The sequence below is a fragment of the Mercenaria mercenaria genome, chromosome 5 (genome assembly GCF_021730395.1).
Source record: "Mercenaria mercenaria strain notata chromosome 5, MADL_Memer_1, whole genome shotgun sequence".
NCBI classification, from domain to species: domain Eukaryota; kingdom Metazoa; phylum Mollusca; class Bivalvia; order Venerida; family Veneridae; genus Mercenaria; species Mercenaria mercenaria.
In genome coordinates this window covers 73037640-73055895 of record NC_069365.1, presented here as the reverse complement: position 1 = coordinate 73055895, position 18256 = coordinate 73037640, and the positions used below count along the sequence as shown (strand labels likewise).

At 36.1% G+C, this 18256-nt stretch overlaps 1 protein-coding gene across 2 annotated transcripts in view; it reads right to left on the bottom strand.

Moving 5' to 3' along the window:
* The window catches only part of LOC123557611 (CWF19-like protein 2), a 55491-nt gene that overhangs the window by 26092 nt on the left and 11143 nt on the right, over window positions 1-18256 (bottom strand). For both annotated transcript variants that reach the window (XM_053543943.1, XM_053543945.1), the window contains exons 7-11: window positions 15973-16654; window positions 15121-15278; window positions 12998-13210; window positions 8383-8460; window positions 6541-6606 (exon numbers count right to left, since the gene is read on the bottom strand). In XM_053543943.1, coding sequence (XP_053399918.1) covers window positions 6541-6606; window positions 8383-8460; window positions 12998-13210; window positions 15121-15278; window positions 15973-16654 — 1197 coding nt within the window. The remainder of the gene's footprint in view (window positions 1-6540; window positions 6607-8382; window positions 8461-12997; window positions 13211-15120; window positions 15279-15972; window positions 16655-18256) is intronic.

The following is an 18256-nucleotide window of genomic DNA, read 5'->3' as shown; positions in this document are numbered from 1 at the left end:
ATCAAGGCAGTCATTCTGACCAAATTTCATGAATATCAATTGAAAAATACAGCTTTTACTGCATGCACAAGGTTTTTTTGATTTGACCTAGTTTTTGATCCCAGATGACCCATATTCGAACTTGGCCTATATTTTGCCAAGACAATCATTCTGACCAAATTTCATGAAGATCAATTGAAAAATACAGCCTCTATCGCATACACAAGGTTTTTCTTTGATTTGACCTAGTGACTTAGTTCTTGATCCCAGATGACCCATTTTCAAACTTGGCCTAGATTTTATCAAGGTTATCATTATGACCAAAATTCAATAAGATCAATTGAAAAATACAGCCTCTATTGCATACATAAGGTTTTTCTTTGATTTGACCTAGTGACCTAGTTTTTGAACCCAGATGACCCATTTTTGAACTCGTCCTAGATTTTATCAAGGTTATTATTCTGACCAAATTTCATGAAGATCAGTTGAAAAATACAGCCTCTATCACATACACAAGCTAAATGTAGACAGACAGACGACAGACAGAAGACAGATGCCGGACATCGAGCGATCACAAACACTTACACTTACCTGAGCATTATATTTGCTGAACAAAATGCACAAATGAATCTCACCAATCTCCAAGAAATAAATATTTACTTCAATAATCAAGCCACAAATTGACTCCCAGCATCTACAAAATGCGACTTTCTCTCTTGCAAATAAAACTGAATTGTATGATGTATAACTGCCTTTTCAATTAAATTTTATGATCCAGTTTCCACACTCTCTCTGCTGCAGCTTTATTTCATCTGTGAGGTTTTACCAAGTGTACATAACTGATATGCACACATGATTAACTTTTTTCTCTGTTGCTGTTAAAGCTACTATACGGTATATATTTACAACGGTGTTTTGACAAAGCTACAAAAAATAATTCTCACACTGTCACTTATAACAAACAAGAGGACCATGATGGTCCTGAATCGCTCACCTCTTCCCACATGACCCAGTTTTGAGTATGACATCGTTTTTGACCAACTTTCATGAAGATCCCATGAAAAATGTGACCTCTAGAGTGGTCACAAGGTTTTTCTATTTTTAGACCTACTGACCTAGTTTTTGAACGCACGTGACCCAGTTTCGAACTTGACCTAGATATCATCAAGATGAACATTCTGACCAACTTTCATGAAGATCCCATGAAAAATGTGACCTCTAGAGTGGTCACAAGGTTTTTCTATTTTTAGACCTACTGACCTAGTTTTTGAACGCACGTGACCCAGTTTCGAACTTGACCTAGATATCATCAAGATGAACATTCTGACCAACTTTCATGAAGATCCCATGAAAAATGTGACCTCTAGAGTGGTCACAAGGTTTTTCTATTTTTAGACCTACTGACCTAGTTTTTGACTGCACGTGACCCAGTTTCAAACTTGACCTAGATATCATCAAGATGAACATTCTGACCAACTTTCATGAAGATCACATCAAAAATGTGACCTCTAGAGTGGTCACAAGGTTTTTCTATTTTTAGACCTACTGACCTAGTTTTTGACCGCACGTGACCCAGTTTCGAACTTGACCTAGATATCATCAAGATGAACATTCTGACCAATTTTCATAAAGATCCCATGAAAAATGTGACCTCTAGAGTGGTCACAAGCAAAAAGTTTACGGACGGACGCACGGACGGACGCACGGACGGACGACGGACACCGCGCGATCACAAAAGCTCACCTTGTCACTTTGTGACAGGTGAGCTAAAAATGAAACTGAAATACTTAATTAACTGTATGTTAATGTTATATTATACATGTCCAAAACTAGTCAATTTTTAAGACAAAATTGAGAGAAATGACACTACTAGTTTGTTTTATTTGCCAATCCAGAAAAGAATGCTTTAAAAGATGACATCTTCTTGCATACCAGACGTGGATTTCCGGTATTTTTACCGGTGCTGGAAAAATCTATCTTTCATCCCGGGGTGTATGATGACTCTCGTGCTTTAAATGACGTATTACGAACTACATATATGTAGAAAATTTATGTAGTTATTTATATTTTATTTCGAAAACGGGAAAAAAAATCCAATACCTTGACAGTTCCTCTTTTTCCTGATAGTATATTTCTCGATTCAAAACACGCTATTTTATCAAAAATTCATAAGGTTACGCTGCAACTGATAAAACAAAACCGGAACTTAACATTGTTATTTGTCTTTGAAACGTCATGACGTCTTTCCTGTTTACGGACGTTGGTTTCCCGCGCTTCCTTTAAATATGCTGCTATAAGAAATAGTTCTAAAAAGAAAGCCGTTCGACTGACTTTATTTTTATTATTAAATCTTGATATCGGTATGCAAGAAAAAGATTCTGTCACTGGTTATAGGTGCAGATGGGAATATCTGGCTCTCGAGTAACTGTTTAGGTGGTAACTCGGTAGGAACCTCGTTACCGCCTAAACAGTTACCCTCGAGGCCGGAAATTCCCATCTGCACCTATAATCAGTGGAAGAATCTTATATTCTAATCAGTCTATTTCATAGTCTTCGGTACATGGAAGGTCTTCTGCTTCATCAGAGCAAATAGAAGAATGGGACAATCAGAGGAGAGAAAGTAATTGCAGACAATGACAAGTTTCATTTAGCCAGGATCAGCATCTAGAAGAGAAGGAGATGTGTGGTTTAGAACAGATTTTAACAACTTTCAGTTTTACTTGTACTCTGCTGAGAAGAGGCAAATGAGACAAGCTATATGATTATCATAAGTATATGATGCAGAAGACTAGTGCTTTTACTATGTTTGAAATTTTTTGTATCTGATGAAGTTATACTCTGCTGAGAAGAGGCAAATCAGTCAAATTATATGAATTACCATATTTCATATAGAAGACTGGTGATTTTACTACGTTTGAAACATTTTATATCTGATGAAGTTATACTCTGCTGAGAAGAGGAGAATCAGTCAAATTATATTAATTATCATATTTTATATAGAAGATTTTTATCTGATGAAGTTATACTCTGCCGAGAAGAGGCAAATCATTCAAATAATATGAATTATCATATTTTAGGTAGCAGGGTACACCTTAATTCGAAAATTTGGCCACGGTCAGCCTTACATGTAGCGAGTCGCAATATTGCACTTCCCTAATGAGCAGAATCAGGGTGGCCATTTTCTAAATTGCATGCATGTTTTGTACTTTTAATTAATGGCAAGATCAGGACTCTCATACAAGAATACAGAAAGTGATCAAAACGAAAGTTTTACATATTCCATTAAAAATAGCATGCCAAAATCATCAATTTTGCACTTTTTGAACAGCCTGCAATGATCCCGCTGCAGGAACAATGCCCAATTTTATTGCATTTCTCAATTTAATAGTCCCTACTGAACTACAGGATATAAACTGAATGGGGCCCATCCATCTCGTTTTTTCACAAAATAGCGAAAAAGTTCCTGAGTATCAATCAACAAGCAAGGAACCCTTCCGTAATTTGAATTTCCCGCGCCAAGGTGACTCAACGATTAATACAAAGCTAGCGGCAGTTAGTTTTACAACTTATATCAGAATTTTACATGTATCGGCTGTTTAAATTTTCTAAAGAAATAGCAATCATTATCTCTCACTTTAATTTACAAAATTGCGAAGTTCTAATTATAACAAATATTGACGGGGGCCAAAATTCGAAGTGTACCCTGCTACCTTTATATAGGAGTCTGGTGCTTTTACTATGTTTGAAACATTTTATGTCTGATGAAGTTTTACTCTGCTGAGAAGAGGCAAATCCGTCAAATTATATGAATTATCATATTTTATATAGGAGACTGGTGCTTTTACTAGGTTCGAAACATTTTAAATCTAATGAAGTAAATGGAGAATGGAAATAAAATTTAAATCAGTCTAGAAGCTATTGTAAAAGCGCATATTTTTGCTGGGTCAAAATTTAGCGAATTTGAAAAAAAAAATTGAATATGTTCGCAACGTTTTTATTATTATTATTATACCAGACTTATATAGCACCCTTTTCATGATAAACACGTTCAAAGGCGCTTCACATATAGCAAATATTTGCGACATTGCAAAACGTTATCCTGCTTTGAAAAGCTAGGTGCCCGTAAAATGGACACACAGTAAGGCCTTATTTACAGACATTTAAATGTCTACCATAAAGATCGATCGCTATTAAATTTATGGATGTCATTACTATTCTTGATTATCTTGACGACTCAATAACTATAACAAATAGGGTTTCTACATGTAATCTGTATCTAGGGGCATTGATGTCAATGTTTATTTAATGAAACACAGTGCAAACACGAAGTTATTAAATCAGTTTCTAAATCAAATATCTATGTGGTTTGTTCCATTTGTCTTAAAATCACATTATCCTATAATTGTTACAGAAACACAGAACATATCCAACTTAGGAAGGTTTGTGTAATAACAAGACCTTCAGGATTTACATTAAACTAATGGTAAATATGAGATGAGGGAACTCTTGAATATAGCGAAAATCAAACCATTGCAAAAATTTCTTTTTTAACAGAACTCTGATGACAGCTCCTTTTGTCTGACATGGTCAACAGAACAACAGAAAGCCCACATCAAGCTATTTATCAGTGCATGCTATCAGTTTCCTTGTCATTTCTACTGATAAGGAAATCCACATAATTTTCCTCAATATTTCAATAAAAATCTTCCCTATCGTTATAAAAATTCCCAGCTGTGAGGAAAAGTTATTTAAAGTAACTAACCTTCCAACTCAAGACTGGAGGAGTTTTTTTTTTTTTTTTTTTTTTTTGAAAGATTGTCTGTTAACCGTCTGTTAACCTTGGAAATAATCCAATAAAATTTTGAAATTTATTCCAGCAATCAGACTCCAAGTAAATCACAAATGTGAATGAGACCTACATTTCCGAAGAGAAAATATTGCAAAACATGAATAAACAAATATGATAACTGACAAATTGGTATACAGTACAAAATGTATTTAACACAGTTCTTTTTAAGGCACATTTTGACTAAAACTATTGGTATTACTGAAAGAATCACTTCAATACCATATTACAACACACTATTGCAAAAGTTTATGATATCTCTAAATTCTACATATTTACAGAAATAGATAATTTATTTTGTTGGGTTTAACGTCACACAGACAGAATTATAGGTCATATGGCAACTTTCCAGCTTTGATGGTGGAGGAAGACCCCAGGTGCCCCTCCATGCATTATTTCATCAAAAGCGGGCACCTGGGTAGAACCACCAACCTTCTGTAAGCCACTTGGATGGCTTCCTCACATGAAGAATTCATGCCCTGAATGAGGCTCGAACTCACATCAATTGGAAGCCAGAGACCTTAACCGCTCAACCACTCAGCCACAGAGGCCCCCCTACAGAAATAGCGAGTTGAATGGAAGACTGTTTTTATCGAAAATGTATGAAGAAGTTACAACAGTTTTCTGTTCAACCCTACTACTGACAACCTTAGCTGAAAATAAGATATGACATTTGATGTCAAATCACTGGCATACATATTTCACATACTTTACCAATGGTCTGGCATGAGTTGGAAGGAGTTTACAGGGTCTTCGGGGTAGCATTTATTTTGTGAAGTCAATTCATGATGACAAGTGCAGTTAACAGACAGGGAAAAGTGGTGGAAAGCAGGTCTTAAGCAGTGTTCCCATTTATGTATATTTGTACATAACTCTCACACAAAACTGAGCTTAACCATAGAGAATTTAATCCTAGAATGTATAATATTATGTATGTAACAAAAATCCAAGCAATAAGTTTTTTCCCTGTAAGAGTCTCAGAAAATCAAATAGCTGATACCAACTATTCATACCAGGATGATATTTAATGTGCCCTCGGATATCACGTTGGACTGGTTTTTTTGTTTTAGCCACTGGCTTCACCACTGGAAACTTTTAAGACCTAGTCAACCACATTGGTAATGTCATACATAAATGTGTGCAACTGTGTATCATGTGCACATTTTGTGAGGAAAAATGACACAAATAAATATAACAGATTTGTAGGCAAAACCTGGGACATACTATAGCAGCATGATATTGATACTCTAGAATAATGTAATCAAAATGAACAAGAAAGAGCTGAAAGTGATGCTGATGTAAGTATATTTCAAAAGAAAATAGGCCAAAAAAGTGCATAACTTGTTGGCTTGACAAATTTTCTTGACTTTGATTTCACTTGACAGAAAAAGCAAAGCAAAACTGACTTATTATTCATTAAAAGGGTCGTAAATCTTTCTCCCCATCTGCCAATCAAGCGGGTCAAAAATAACTCCAAACTTTAAAGCAGGAACACTGTTCAGGCAAAAGAATGATTTTGTGTTGACTATCAAAATCACTGGAAGACGACTTCAAGACGTATGAACAATTTGCAATAGTTGGATATTAACTTTCATCAAAGGTGTATACAAATGAGACAGAAACAACTGCAAGCCATCAAAAGTTCAATCTATCATCACACTTCTACAATTTGATTACAAACAAAGAGTTATTCTCTATCTGTATGTATAACTTACCCTCCCTGCAAGCCGAGCAAACATCTGATTTTGATCTTCTGCTGTACCAAGCTTCTCTCGTTCAACCTGAAAAATAGATTTGTATCTAATAATTCAATGGACTTAAACACTGTCATTCTAAACAATCCTGCATTATACCTTTTATCACCATAAGCATTTATCTATCTGGTCTGACTAGCCTGTTTCTCCTACATCTAAAATGCCTTGACTTCAATCTCTGAGTTAAGATAACTTATCATTGCTTACAAGAATGGAGTCTACCTGTAGACAATTCAGAATTTTTTGGGGGGTGTTAAGCGGCCACTACATTGTTCTCTCTGCTATTCTAGTAGCAACATTAACTAAAGCTTAGTACAAGTAACATAAACCTACTAAATAATACCAACAATCATCTATTAATCTCTAGCAATGTAAGCACAACTTTATTAGTTGAAACAAATAGATTAATTTGCAGACAGCAACCTGTATACAGTGTAACCTCTCTAAAACAAACACTGCTGGGAAGACAAAGTGTTTGCTGTGCTCCGGAGAGATTTGTTTTCTGAGAAATTCATCTAATGGGAAAGAAAATACAGTTGAATCTCAAACTTTCAGCTACCTCCATGCAATTTTCAAGACTAGCCTACAAATCAAATGCACAGGGGTTCATTTTCAAGCCAAATTTTCATTATTGGAAACATCAGGTCCCTTCAAATTTAAGATACCGACTTTTAACTCTGTAGAGTCAGTGATGTTGGTAACAGAGGTTTCAGTGTAGTTATCTTCAGCAGCAACTTACAGATGAAAATTGTATTGGTAACTGTGAAGGACAAGAGGATCATGATGACCCTGGATCGCTCACCTGAATAATATGAGCTACATGTTTCAAATGTCAAACTGATGCTAAAATATAAAGTAGGTCAGTAGGTCACATTCATGTCACTGAAAGTCGGTTAAGATCAGTGTGCGAAACTGTATATGTCATCCAAATTTCAAGGCTGCATCTTAAAAAACAAGAAAGTAGGTCAGTAGGTCAAGGTCACAATCAAGTGACCCCTAATTACTTGGAGTCATCAGGTAATTATAATTTAACAGTCTAGGAAATATGAGCAGATAATTTTTGAAGCATTTTTTCCTAATTAACTCATATACAAGTGACCCCTGGGGTGTGGGCCTCTTTTCACCCCAGGGGCATAATTTGAACAATTTTGGTAGAGGACTACAAGACAATGCTACATACCAAATACCAAAGGCCTAGGTCTTGTTGTTTCAGACAAGAAGATTTTTAAAGTTTTTTTCATATGTAAGTCCAAGTAAAACTTGGGACCCCGGGGTAGGGCCTCTTTTCACCCCAGGGGCATAATTTGAACAATCTTGGTAGAGGACCACAAGACAATGCTACATACCAAATACCAAAGGCCTAGGTCTTGTTGTTTCAGACAAGAAGATTTTTAAAGTTTTTTCATATATAAGTCCAAGTAAAACTTGGGACCCTGGGGCGGGGCCTCTTTTCACCCAAGGGGTATAATTTGAACAATCTTCATAGAGGACCATTAGATGATGTCACACGCCAAATATCGAAGCTCTATGCCTTGCGGTTTTGGACAAGAAGATTTTTTTAGTTTTCCCTTTCAGTTGCCAGAGTTTTGTGTGGAATTCAATTCTTTGAAAATTTTGAAAGGGGGACACCTAAGGATAATACCTTTGAAGTTTGGTAAGTTGTGGCCATAATTTACCAAGTTGTGGCAAAAATTGTTGACTGATGCATGACCCATGACAGACGACGGACACTGAGCGGTCACAAAAGCTCATCATAAGTCTTTTGGCTCAGGTGATCTTATAAAGACTTCAATCAATACTTACAAGAGTTTTAAGGTCAAACTTGTCATCATCATCAAAGTATCTAGTTCTCTCCCCTTCTTTGCCTGTGTGGGTCTCTACCTGAAATATACCCCGAAGAAATATTAGTACAAAAAGGTTTCACCTATAGAGATGAAGAAATAATCATAAAAATATGTCTTATATGTTGAGAGTATCATATCATGTCAGTCTCATAAAACAACGCTGATGTGTCATGCTGGGAATTACGAATTATAAATATCTAATATGATCTAATGAATTCATATAACCTTAGATGTTTAGATTTAAGGTTTATATCATTGGGATTTTTTTCACAAATTCATAACATTACTTTCCTTATACTTAACTGTTAAAATTGGTGGATTTTTTTCCAGTTTCAGTATTAATTTTTATACTCATAATATTAGTTTCTCATAACAAGAGCTGTCACAGGAGACAGCGCACTCGACTATTTCAATGCTGGATAGTGAAACTGGGCACATTTGACGAAGCTGGACCTATTCCTTGGGTGTTTAATGACTCCAAGATGGATGAAATATTGGATAATAGCTGGAGTCTGTGTCAAAAGTAGTGAGAAATAGGAGAGATAAGGATCAAGTGTATCAAACCATTAAATATTAAGTATAATTCTTAGCAAAAAGGGGGCATAATTCATGAAATATTGGTGCAACAGTGATGCACCTTGTGTCATGTTAAATCAAATCCATTTTGTAATAACTTGAGATATAGTGAAATTGCATCAAAATTAACCTTTAACTCTAAGTAAAAGGGGCATAATTCATGTGAAATTGGTGCCAGAGTTATGGACCTTGTGTCATATGATGTGGGTGATAAGGTGGAACAACTACTTTAAGTTTGAATCAAATCCATTCAGTATTAACTGAGTTAGAGTGAAAGTGCATTAAAATTTTAACCTGAAATTGCAAGTAAAAAGGGGGATAATTCATGAAATAATGGTGCAAGCCTTATGGCCCTTGTGTCATATGATGTGAGTGATGATGTTGAACAACTATTTCAAGTTTGGTTGGTTGGGTTTAACGCCGCACCGACACAATTATAGATCATATGGCAACTTTCCAGCTTTGATGGTGGAGGAAGACCCCAGGTGCCCCTCCGTGCATTATTTCATCACGTACGGGCACCTGGGTAGATCCATTGACCTTCCGTAAGCCAGCTGGATGGCTTCCTCACATGAAGAATTCAACACCCCGAGTGAGGCTCGAACCCACATATATGAGGGGCAAGTTTGAATCAAAACCATCTAGTAATAACTGAGATAGAGTAAAAGTGCACCAAAACTTTAACCTGAAATTCTAAGTAAAAAAGGGGGATAATTCATGAAATACTGGTGCCAGAGTTATGACCCTTGTGCCATATGATGTGAGTGATGATGCTGAACAACCATTTTAAGTTTGAATTAAATCCACTTAGTAATAATTGAGATAAAGTGAAAGTGCACCAAAACTTTAACCTGAAATTCTAAGTAAAATGGGGGATAAATCATGAAATATTGGTGCCAGAGTTATGACCCTTGTGCCATATGATGTGAGTGATGATGTTGAACAATTATTTTAAGTTTGAATCAAATCCATTTAGTAGCAACTGAGATAAAGTGAAAGTGCACCAAAACTTTTAACCTGGAATTCTAAGTAAAAAGGGGGGATAATTCATGAAATATTGGTGCCAGAGTTATGACCCTTGTGCCATATGATGTGGGTGATGATGAGGTACAACTATTTTAAGTTTGAAGTAAATCCATCAAGTAATAACAAAGATAAAAAGAAAGTGCATCAAAACTTTAACCAAAGTGCGGACACGGAAGGACACCGACCCCAGGTCAAGTAGGATAGCTCTCCACACTTCATATACACACCCTATTACCTGATGTCCACCACGCCGAGGGATGCGGCTGCCACAGAGGTAGGAAATCAATAACGATGAGTAGTGGTGCTAATCTTTTGAGCTGTATTTTTTCATTTCGACTTTACATGAAAATATTCTGGTGCAAGCATATGTGTAAATGCCTTAACATATTATATAATTAATCCTGGTCGCCAACTTTGCGAAATAAAGAAGTATTCAGCTGTTTAAATTGGACGTTTATTAAAATTCATGCGAAAATCATATTCAACGGCCCAATTCGAAGTGTTTACAAAATATTTTGACCGAATTTACCTCACACGACAAACGACCAATCATCTGGGGATAATCCTGGCAAGTTTCAAGTCTGTCCGTACGTCTACACCGACGTTATGACCCTCCAAAGGGACTCGGGTACAGTCACATATGATAAACTTTACCGCAGAGAGCATTTTCAAATGATGCCCATCCCACCGAGGAGTCAAAATGTAGGATACCGTTTACGGCAGAGGGGAATTTGGTATAAAAACCTCTATTTTGGCTGTTTGTTTCGCTTTTAAGTCTTGGGAGGTCATGGAATCATTTGCAGTATGCAATGTTTATATACTGATGTTTAAAAATAATTGGCGATTTTCAATGGCGAACACCGCTGTAACACAGTGTTAATCAGTCTAGATTGTATTTCTATCTATCTCCGACATTGCATACTATCTGCTACATGTATAGATTGGTTCTGCTGCTGTAAATGTTCATTTTGTAAATTCATTTTTGCTTCAATTTCTTTTATGAGAATTGTTTAAAAAAAAGCTAAGACACTGATTTGCAGCTTACGCTAGAGTGATTGACCATTTAAGTACATGGAACTGGAATAAGATGAAAACATTTGGAATGCTGGATATAGGACAGAAAATATATACCGACGTGATTCCAAATGAATGTGAAATATTCATTTTTAGTGACCAGCGTGTGGGCATGTATCGAAGTTACAGGGCAAAATATCAAAATTGAATACATCTTTAAAGTTTTCAAGAGAGATCGATCAGAATGAAATCTTCATTTCAGATAGTAACTCGGTAATAACAGATGGTTTAGTTATTTCCATTGCATTGTGATAAATCTCTCTTGACGTGACAATTAACTAAATGGTCAATCAGTCCAGTGTTAACTTCAAATTCATTGTTACAGTAATAACACGTGTATGCCTTCATCTTTGGTTCTGAAAATGAATACAAAATAAATTGTTTAGAACATTTCTGTAAATGATTAATGAATAACAGCTTTATTTAGAACCGATCACTTGACTTATGCTACTGACAACAAATATATTCAAATTTTCTAGCCTAACGGATCTTTTATGTAGAAACTATGTTACTATCAGTAGCCTCTTAGTATGAAAGCTTGATAATGCAAAATAATTTGATATTTAATATCAACATATATTCAACACTGAAACCAGCAAGAACGCAAGTACCAGGACTTAGGATTTCATTGCTGGCAGCAAATGTCTGTATATTATGATAAAAAAGAAACAAAAATGATTTTACAAAACGAAGACTTTCAGTGGTAAAACAACTCTATACATGTACAGTATCAGATTGTATGCAATGTATATACAATCTAGACTGCTTTCAAAACGATTTATCATTTAATATAAACCGTAAATTCAACACTGAATCCAGCAAGAACGCAAGTACCGATACCATCAGGACTTACGATATCATTATTTCTGTATATTTCATGATAAAAGAAATTGAAACAAAATTAAGTTTACAAAAACGAAGACTAATAGTAGCAAAACGACGTCGGAGATAGATAAAAATTCAATCTAGACTGATTAACACCGTGTTACAGCGGTGTCCGCCATTGAAAATCGCCCATTATTAAACATAAGTATAAACAATGCATACTGCAAATAATTCCATGACCTCCCAGGTCTCAAAAGCAAAACAAACAGCCAAAATAGACATTTTTACACAAAATTTCCCTCTGTCGTAAACGATATCCTATATTTTGACTCCTCGGTGGGATGGGCATCATATAAAAATGCCCTCTGCGGTAAAGTTTATCATACGCGACTGTACCCGAGTCCCTTTGGAGGGTCATAACGTCGGTGTAGACGTACGGACAGACTTGAAACTTGCCAGGATTATCCCCAGATGTTTGGTCGTTTGACGTGTGAGGTAAACCCGATCAAATTATTTTGTAAACACTTCGAATTGGGCCGTTGAATATGATTTTCGCATGAATTTTAATAAACGTCCAATTTAAACAGCTGAATACTTCTTTATTTCGCAAAGTTGGCGACCAGGATTAATCATATAATATGTTTAGGCATTTACACATATGCCTGCACCAGAATATTTTCATGGAAAGTCGAAATGAAAAAATACAGCGCAAAAAACTAACACCACTATTCACCGTTATTGATTTCCTACCTCTGTGGCAGCCGCATCCCTCGGCGTGGTGGACATCAGGTAATAGGGTGTGATATAGTCGAGCTAAAAATGGGATAACTTCAGCAGTGAGGGGTTGTGGTTTCAAACTTGCAGAGAAAATACATTTATGGTGCAATAACTCAGCCAAAACATCACTCAACCAGAAAATACTAATGATATGTCCAAACAATCTCGGCAGTGAACCTTTCTACGAAGTTTTCATTAAACCCACCATTAGGTACAAGTATGAAACAACAACTTGTCTATTTTTTCTTCAATACCAACATATGGTGCACCAATATGCTTTGAAATGGTTCATATACCTTTTGCTTTTTCCTTCTCCTCTTTCCACCTGACTCTGCAGGATACTGACTATCTGGTACAGGTCGAGCTAACCCAGATCTATCAGTACGGGTCAAGGTCACAAAGTCATCATCATCTTCCCTCTTCTGACTTTGACCTTGAGGTATAGCAGGTGCATTCTTCTTAGCTTCTCTTGCTGCTTCAAGCTGGGATTTCAACTTTGCTGCCTGCTCCTAAAATATAAATTAATAATATTATTTCAAAGAACTTTCATGTGACCTGATTCATTTTCAAAGTAAAACAATAAGTAAATCAAATCCTGATATACTCTAGACTCATTCAAATGCAAATAATACTAACACCAAAGCAATACAGGTCACATGGCAAATTTTCAGTTTTTAATGGTGGAGGAACCTTCGAGGGGTTACTGTTAAATCATTAATATTCTTGAGGGACAAATTTTCACACATTTCATAGCTGAACAACCCACAAAATCCAATCCCAGTGAGCAAGTAAACTTACCACTGATTTTATGTTCAAAGAACAAAATCCCATACATTTAATTTTCCATGAAATAAGTGCACTAGCCTAATACCATGAAATTTGGTGCCCACGAAATTAAATGATTTAACACTATCTGTATGGGTGGGCACCTGGGTAGAAGAACCAACCTTCTGGAATCCAGCTTGATGGTTTCCTCATTAGACCTTGTAAGACATTTTGCAGTTCATATTAATGTACAAAGTCACTTCTGCTACTGAAAAACATTTAAATTAAGTTTAATGTCTCAAGATCAAATACTTTTTAGATATGTGCAAGATAAACTTTTAGTCTCTTAATGCACATCTTGACCAAGTAAAGGCCTACACTAGTAACCATGGCCTTGCTGAAATAAGTCCTAAACAAACCCCAAGGTGCACAACCTATGGTTTCATGACATTAGGTTAAATATTTTTAGATAACTACCAACACACTTGAAGGTCCTTTATGCATGCTTTTGATTGTCAAGGGCCATGACACTGGTCTGGCTGAGTGAAATCCTAAACAAAACCCCATGTGCACAACTTCACATGCTGAATAATATTCTTATAATATTTCACAACCCTTGGTCAAATACCTTTTGAGATATGTTCAACAAAACTTTTAGACCTTTATGTATATTTTTACTAAGTCAAGGGCCATAACTCCAATCTGGCTGAGTAAAATTCAAAACAAAATCTCAGATGCACAACTTCACATGCTGATTAACAATCCTGCGAGGACTGATGACTATGAATCAAACACTTTTTGAGATATGCACAACACAAACTCGGACAGGCATACATCTGGACGACAAGGTTAAATCTAAGTGATTAAAAAAAATTTCAGGGGCATAAAAAAGTCCTTTAAATCTAAGTGTTAATTTCATCTTTGAGATAATGGTCTATTCTTGCATGGAACACATAGTATGCTAAAGGTAAACAAGTATGCCAGGTTATTTAAATATCAATCATTCTGTTAAAAGCTATAGACCTGCCAAAAAGAAATTACATAAAATAGCTGTAAGTATGGCCATGACATTTGAGATATGGATCTGAATCTTGCAAGCAACATATTTTCTTGTTATTGTGAATATCTGTACAAGGTATATGAATATCCAATCATAAAAATATATCACATCCAAAATTTCAAGACAACAGATGGAGCACAAACCTATAGCCTCCAAAATTGGTTTTCACCCAACAGTGGAAGCATATATAAACAACTACAGATGCTTTTGAGAAAAGCGCATGTCTCCCACAATTGCAACATTGAAAAATGTCTAGTTTCTCTCGATGGCTTTGATGAATGGACCCCATTGAAAAATGTCTAGTGTCTCTCGATGGCTGTGATGAATGGATCCAATCAGTAATTCAAGGGCCATAATTCAAAAGTGTCTGGGTGGATTTGGCTAGTTATCGAACTTGGCCGAGGTCTCATGGTCAAACACATTTTGTTCAAGTTTGCTGAAGATCAGATGAGAAATGTTCGACTTAGTGCAGACAAGCTTTGTGACAGACAAACAGACAGACACACAGACACACACACAGACTGGAGTAAATCAATATGTCTCCCACACCACTGTGTGGTGGGAGACATAATAAAACAAAGGAAACTAACATACCTCATTTCCCATAATTTCTGCCTTGACAATCTTAGCACCTAGGTCATTCATCTCTTTTTCTGACAGAATCCTCACAGGTGATTTTGGTCTTTCATCCTGTTTTGACCTTGACCTCTGACCTCTATCAGAATCCTCATCACTGCTACTTGAACTGGAATCTGTAGTGAGTATCATTTCCTAGTTAACCATGTCTTAAACTATAAGGCCCCTAATGAAATCATTGACAATAAACACCATTTGTCGGCGATTTTCGTAAAGATCTTTGTTTGGTAACGGGTATATTTAGAATGCCAAAAATAGCGAAGAATCTTGATTATGTCATTTCCAAGTTTTTCAAACATGAGATGCTTAAGGAAAGTTTATGAAATCATTCAAAGAAATGTGAAAATGTAGTGTATGTAAGGCAAGAGCAAATAGCAACAATTTGTACCAATCTGCTTGCTCATTGCGCTAATACCACAAAAGCCTACTCTTATCTGTTTAGCATTTTAAAATGATTTGTGCTATAACATGTTGCAAAGATGAAAACAATCTCAGATACATACATCTTTTCAATTACAGCAGTTGTTTTTTAGCAAGTAACATATTATAAAGTAAAGCTGCCAAATCTTACATAAAAACCTTTTTATTCAAGTAGGGGTGGCGGAATCTCATTCTGACTTGCCCATTTTTGCCAAAAGCTTTTTCCTACTGGTCCATATAACGATTATATATTAAAATATGGTGAAATTCTACTTATCTATATGGGCTCTGTGGCAAACTTGGCAAGTCGGACAATTGATTTTGTGGCCCTGAGAACACCTCCATATGAAAAATAAATCCTTACAAAAAAGTATGGTAAAATATTGATACCTGATGATGATGAAGATGATAATGGTGATCTTCTCTTTTTCCTTTCATTTTTCTCCTCCCTGTAACTTCTACCATCTCTCTGGGCTGCAGACTTATCAATGCCATCATCTGGATCAGCTGGCTTCTGAAATTCCTTCTTTTTCCATGCTGGGGCATTATTTCTTGAAGACTCTGACCTTGAACCTTTGTATCCACTTTCCTGTATTTCTCCAGGCTTCATAAATCTCCCTTTCATTGACGATGAACCACTTGACCTATTTCTGTCACGTGACCTTGACCTCTCCCTTGACCGTCTTCTATATCTATCTCTAGAATTTGATCTTGACCTTCTCCTATTTCTGTCTCTTGAACGAGATCTTTTTCTGTCTCTAGATAATGACCTAGATTTTGAACGTCTGCTTTTGTTACTATATTTAGATCTTGAACTATCACCTCTGTCTCTTGATCTAGACCTATGTTTATATCTATCTGGTGTCCTTGACCTTTCATTTTTTGATTGTCTTGAAGGTGACCTTGATGGTGACCTTGCATGTCTATGTTTATCATATTTTCTAGCACTATTATCACTTTCAGTTGGTTTCATAAACCTATTTCTTGGTCTATCTGACTGAGAACGCGATTTTGGTTCACCGTAAACAGTTGCTTCAGCATTTCTAATCATCTCCTGGATTTTCTCTAATGACTGTAAAAAATGTACAACATACAGCAACATTTGCATTCACCAGTTTACATAGTCTTTGTACAAAAAAAAATTATATTACAAACATTAATTTCAACAAGAGCTCGTCAAACACGAAATGCCCCCCTTGATGCATTCAGTAATTGCACAAGGAACAGAAATTATATGCTCACTGTAAACAAAAGTTCTACCATTCTGGTTTAATCTGACCTTGACCTTTAACCTATTAACCTAACAAGAGATTACAGATTGATCTTGGCGCCATCCACTCAGCCATTTTTGAATGTTCCAAATTTCAAGACTAGCTCAAGGTCAAAATCAAGGTCAAATTTCATTTAGGTATAAAACAATGTGTATGTGGTCCAAAATTGAAAGCGGTGGCTTGAGAAATGTGAAAGTAGGTCACTAGATCAATTTCAAGGTAAAGTTCATTTCGGTAGACAGAACTATGCATGTGCTTCAAATTTGGAGGCTCTAGCTTGAGAAATGTGAAAGTAGGTCACTACTCAAAATCAAAGTCAAATTCCATTTCGGAACACAAAACTATGCAAGTGGTCCAAAATTTGAAGCCTGTACCTTCAGAAATGTGAAAGTAGGTCACTAGGTCAATCTCAAGATCAAAGTTCATTTCAGTACACAAAACTATGCTTGTGGTTCAAATCTGAAGGCTGTGGCTTGAGAAATGTGAAAGTAGGTCACTAGGTCAAAATCAAGGTCAAATTTTATTTTGGAACAAAAAACTATGCATGTGGTCCAAATTTGAAGCCTGTACCTCCAAAAATGTGAAAGTAGGTCACTATGTCAATAACAAGGTCAAAGTTTGTTTCAGTACAAAAACCTATGCATGTGATCCAAATTTGAAGGCTGTAGGTACAGAAATGTGAAAGTAGGACAATAGGTCAAGATCAAGATCAACTCATGTCAAGGTTCATCTTGCCACTCAAAACTATACATGTGGTCCAAATTTGAATGATGTAAGTTATGGACATGAAGATTCTAAGTTTTTCCCTGTATAAGTCTATATGAACCATATGACCTCTGGGGCGGGGCCATATTTGACCCAAGAGGGATAACTTGAACAAACTTGGTAGAGAACCACTAAATGATGCTACATTACAAATTACCAAAGCCATAGTCTTTGTGGTTTGGACAAGAAGATTTTCAAAGTTTTTCCCTATATAAGTATATGTAAACCATGTGACCCCCAGGGCGGAGCCATATTTGACCCTAGGGGAATAATTTGAATAATCTTAGTAGAGGACCACTAGATGATGTCATATACAAAATATCAAAGCCCTAGGCCCTGTGGTTTTGGACAAGAGGTTTTTCAAAGTTTTTTCCTATATAAGTCTATATAAACCATGTGACCCTAGGGGTGGGGCCATATTTGACCCCAGGGAAATAATCTGAACAATCTTGGTAGAAGACCACTAGATTTTGCTAAATACCAAATATCAAAGCCCTAGGCCCTATGGTTTTGGACAAGAAGATCAGAAACCATTTAACTGTTCCTGGCCAATGTAACCTTGACCTTTGACCTAATGACCTCAAAATCAATAGGGGTCATCTGCTGGTCATGGCCAACCTAACTATCAATTTTCCTGA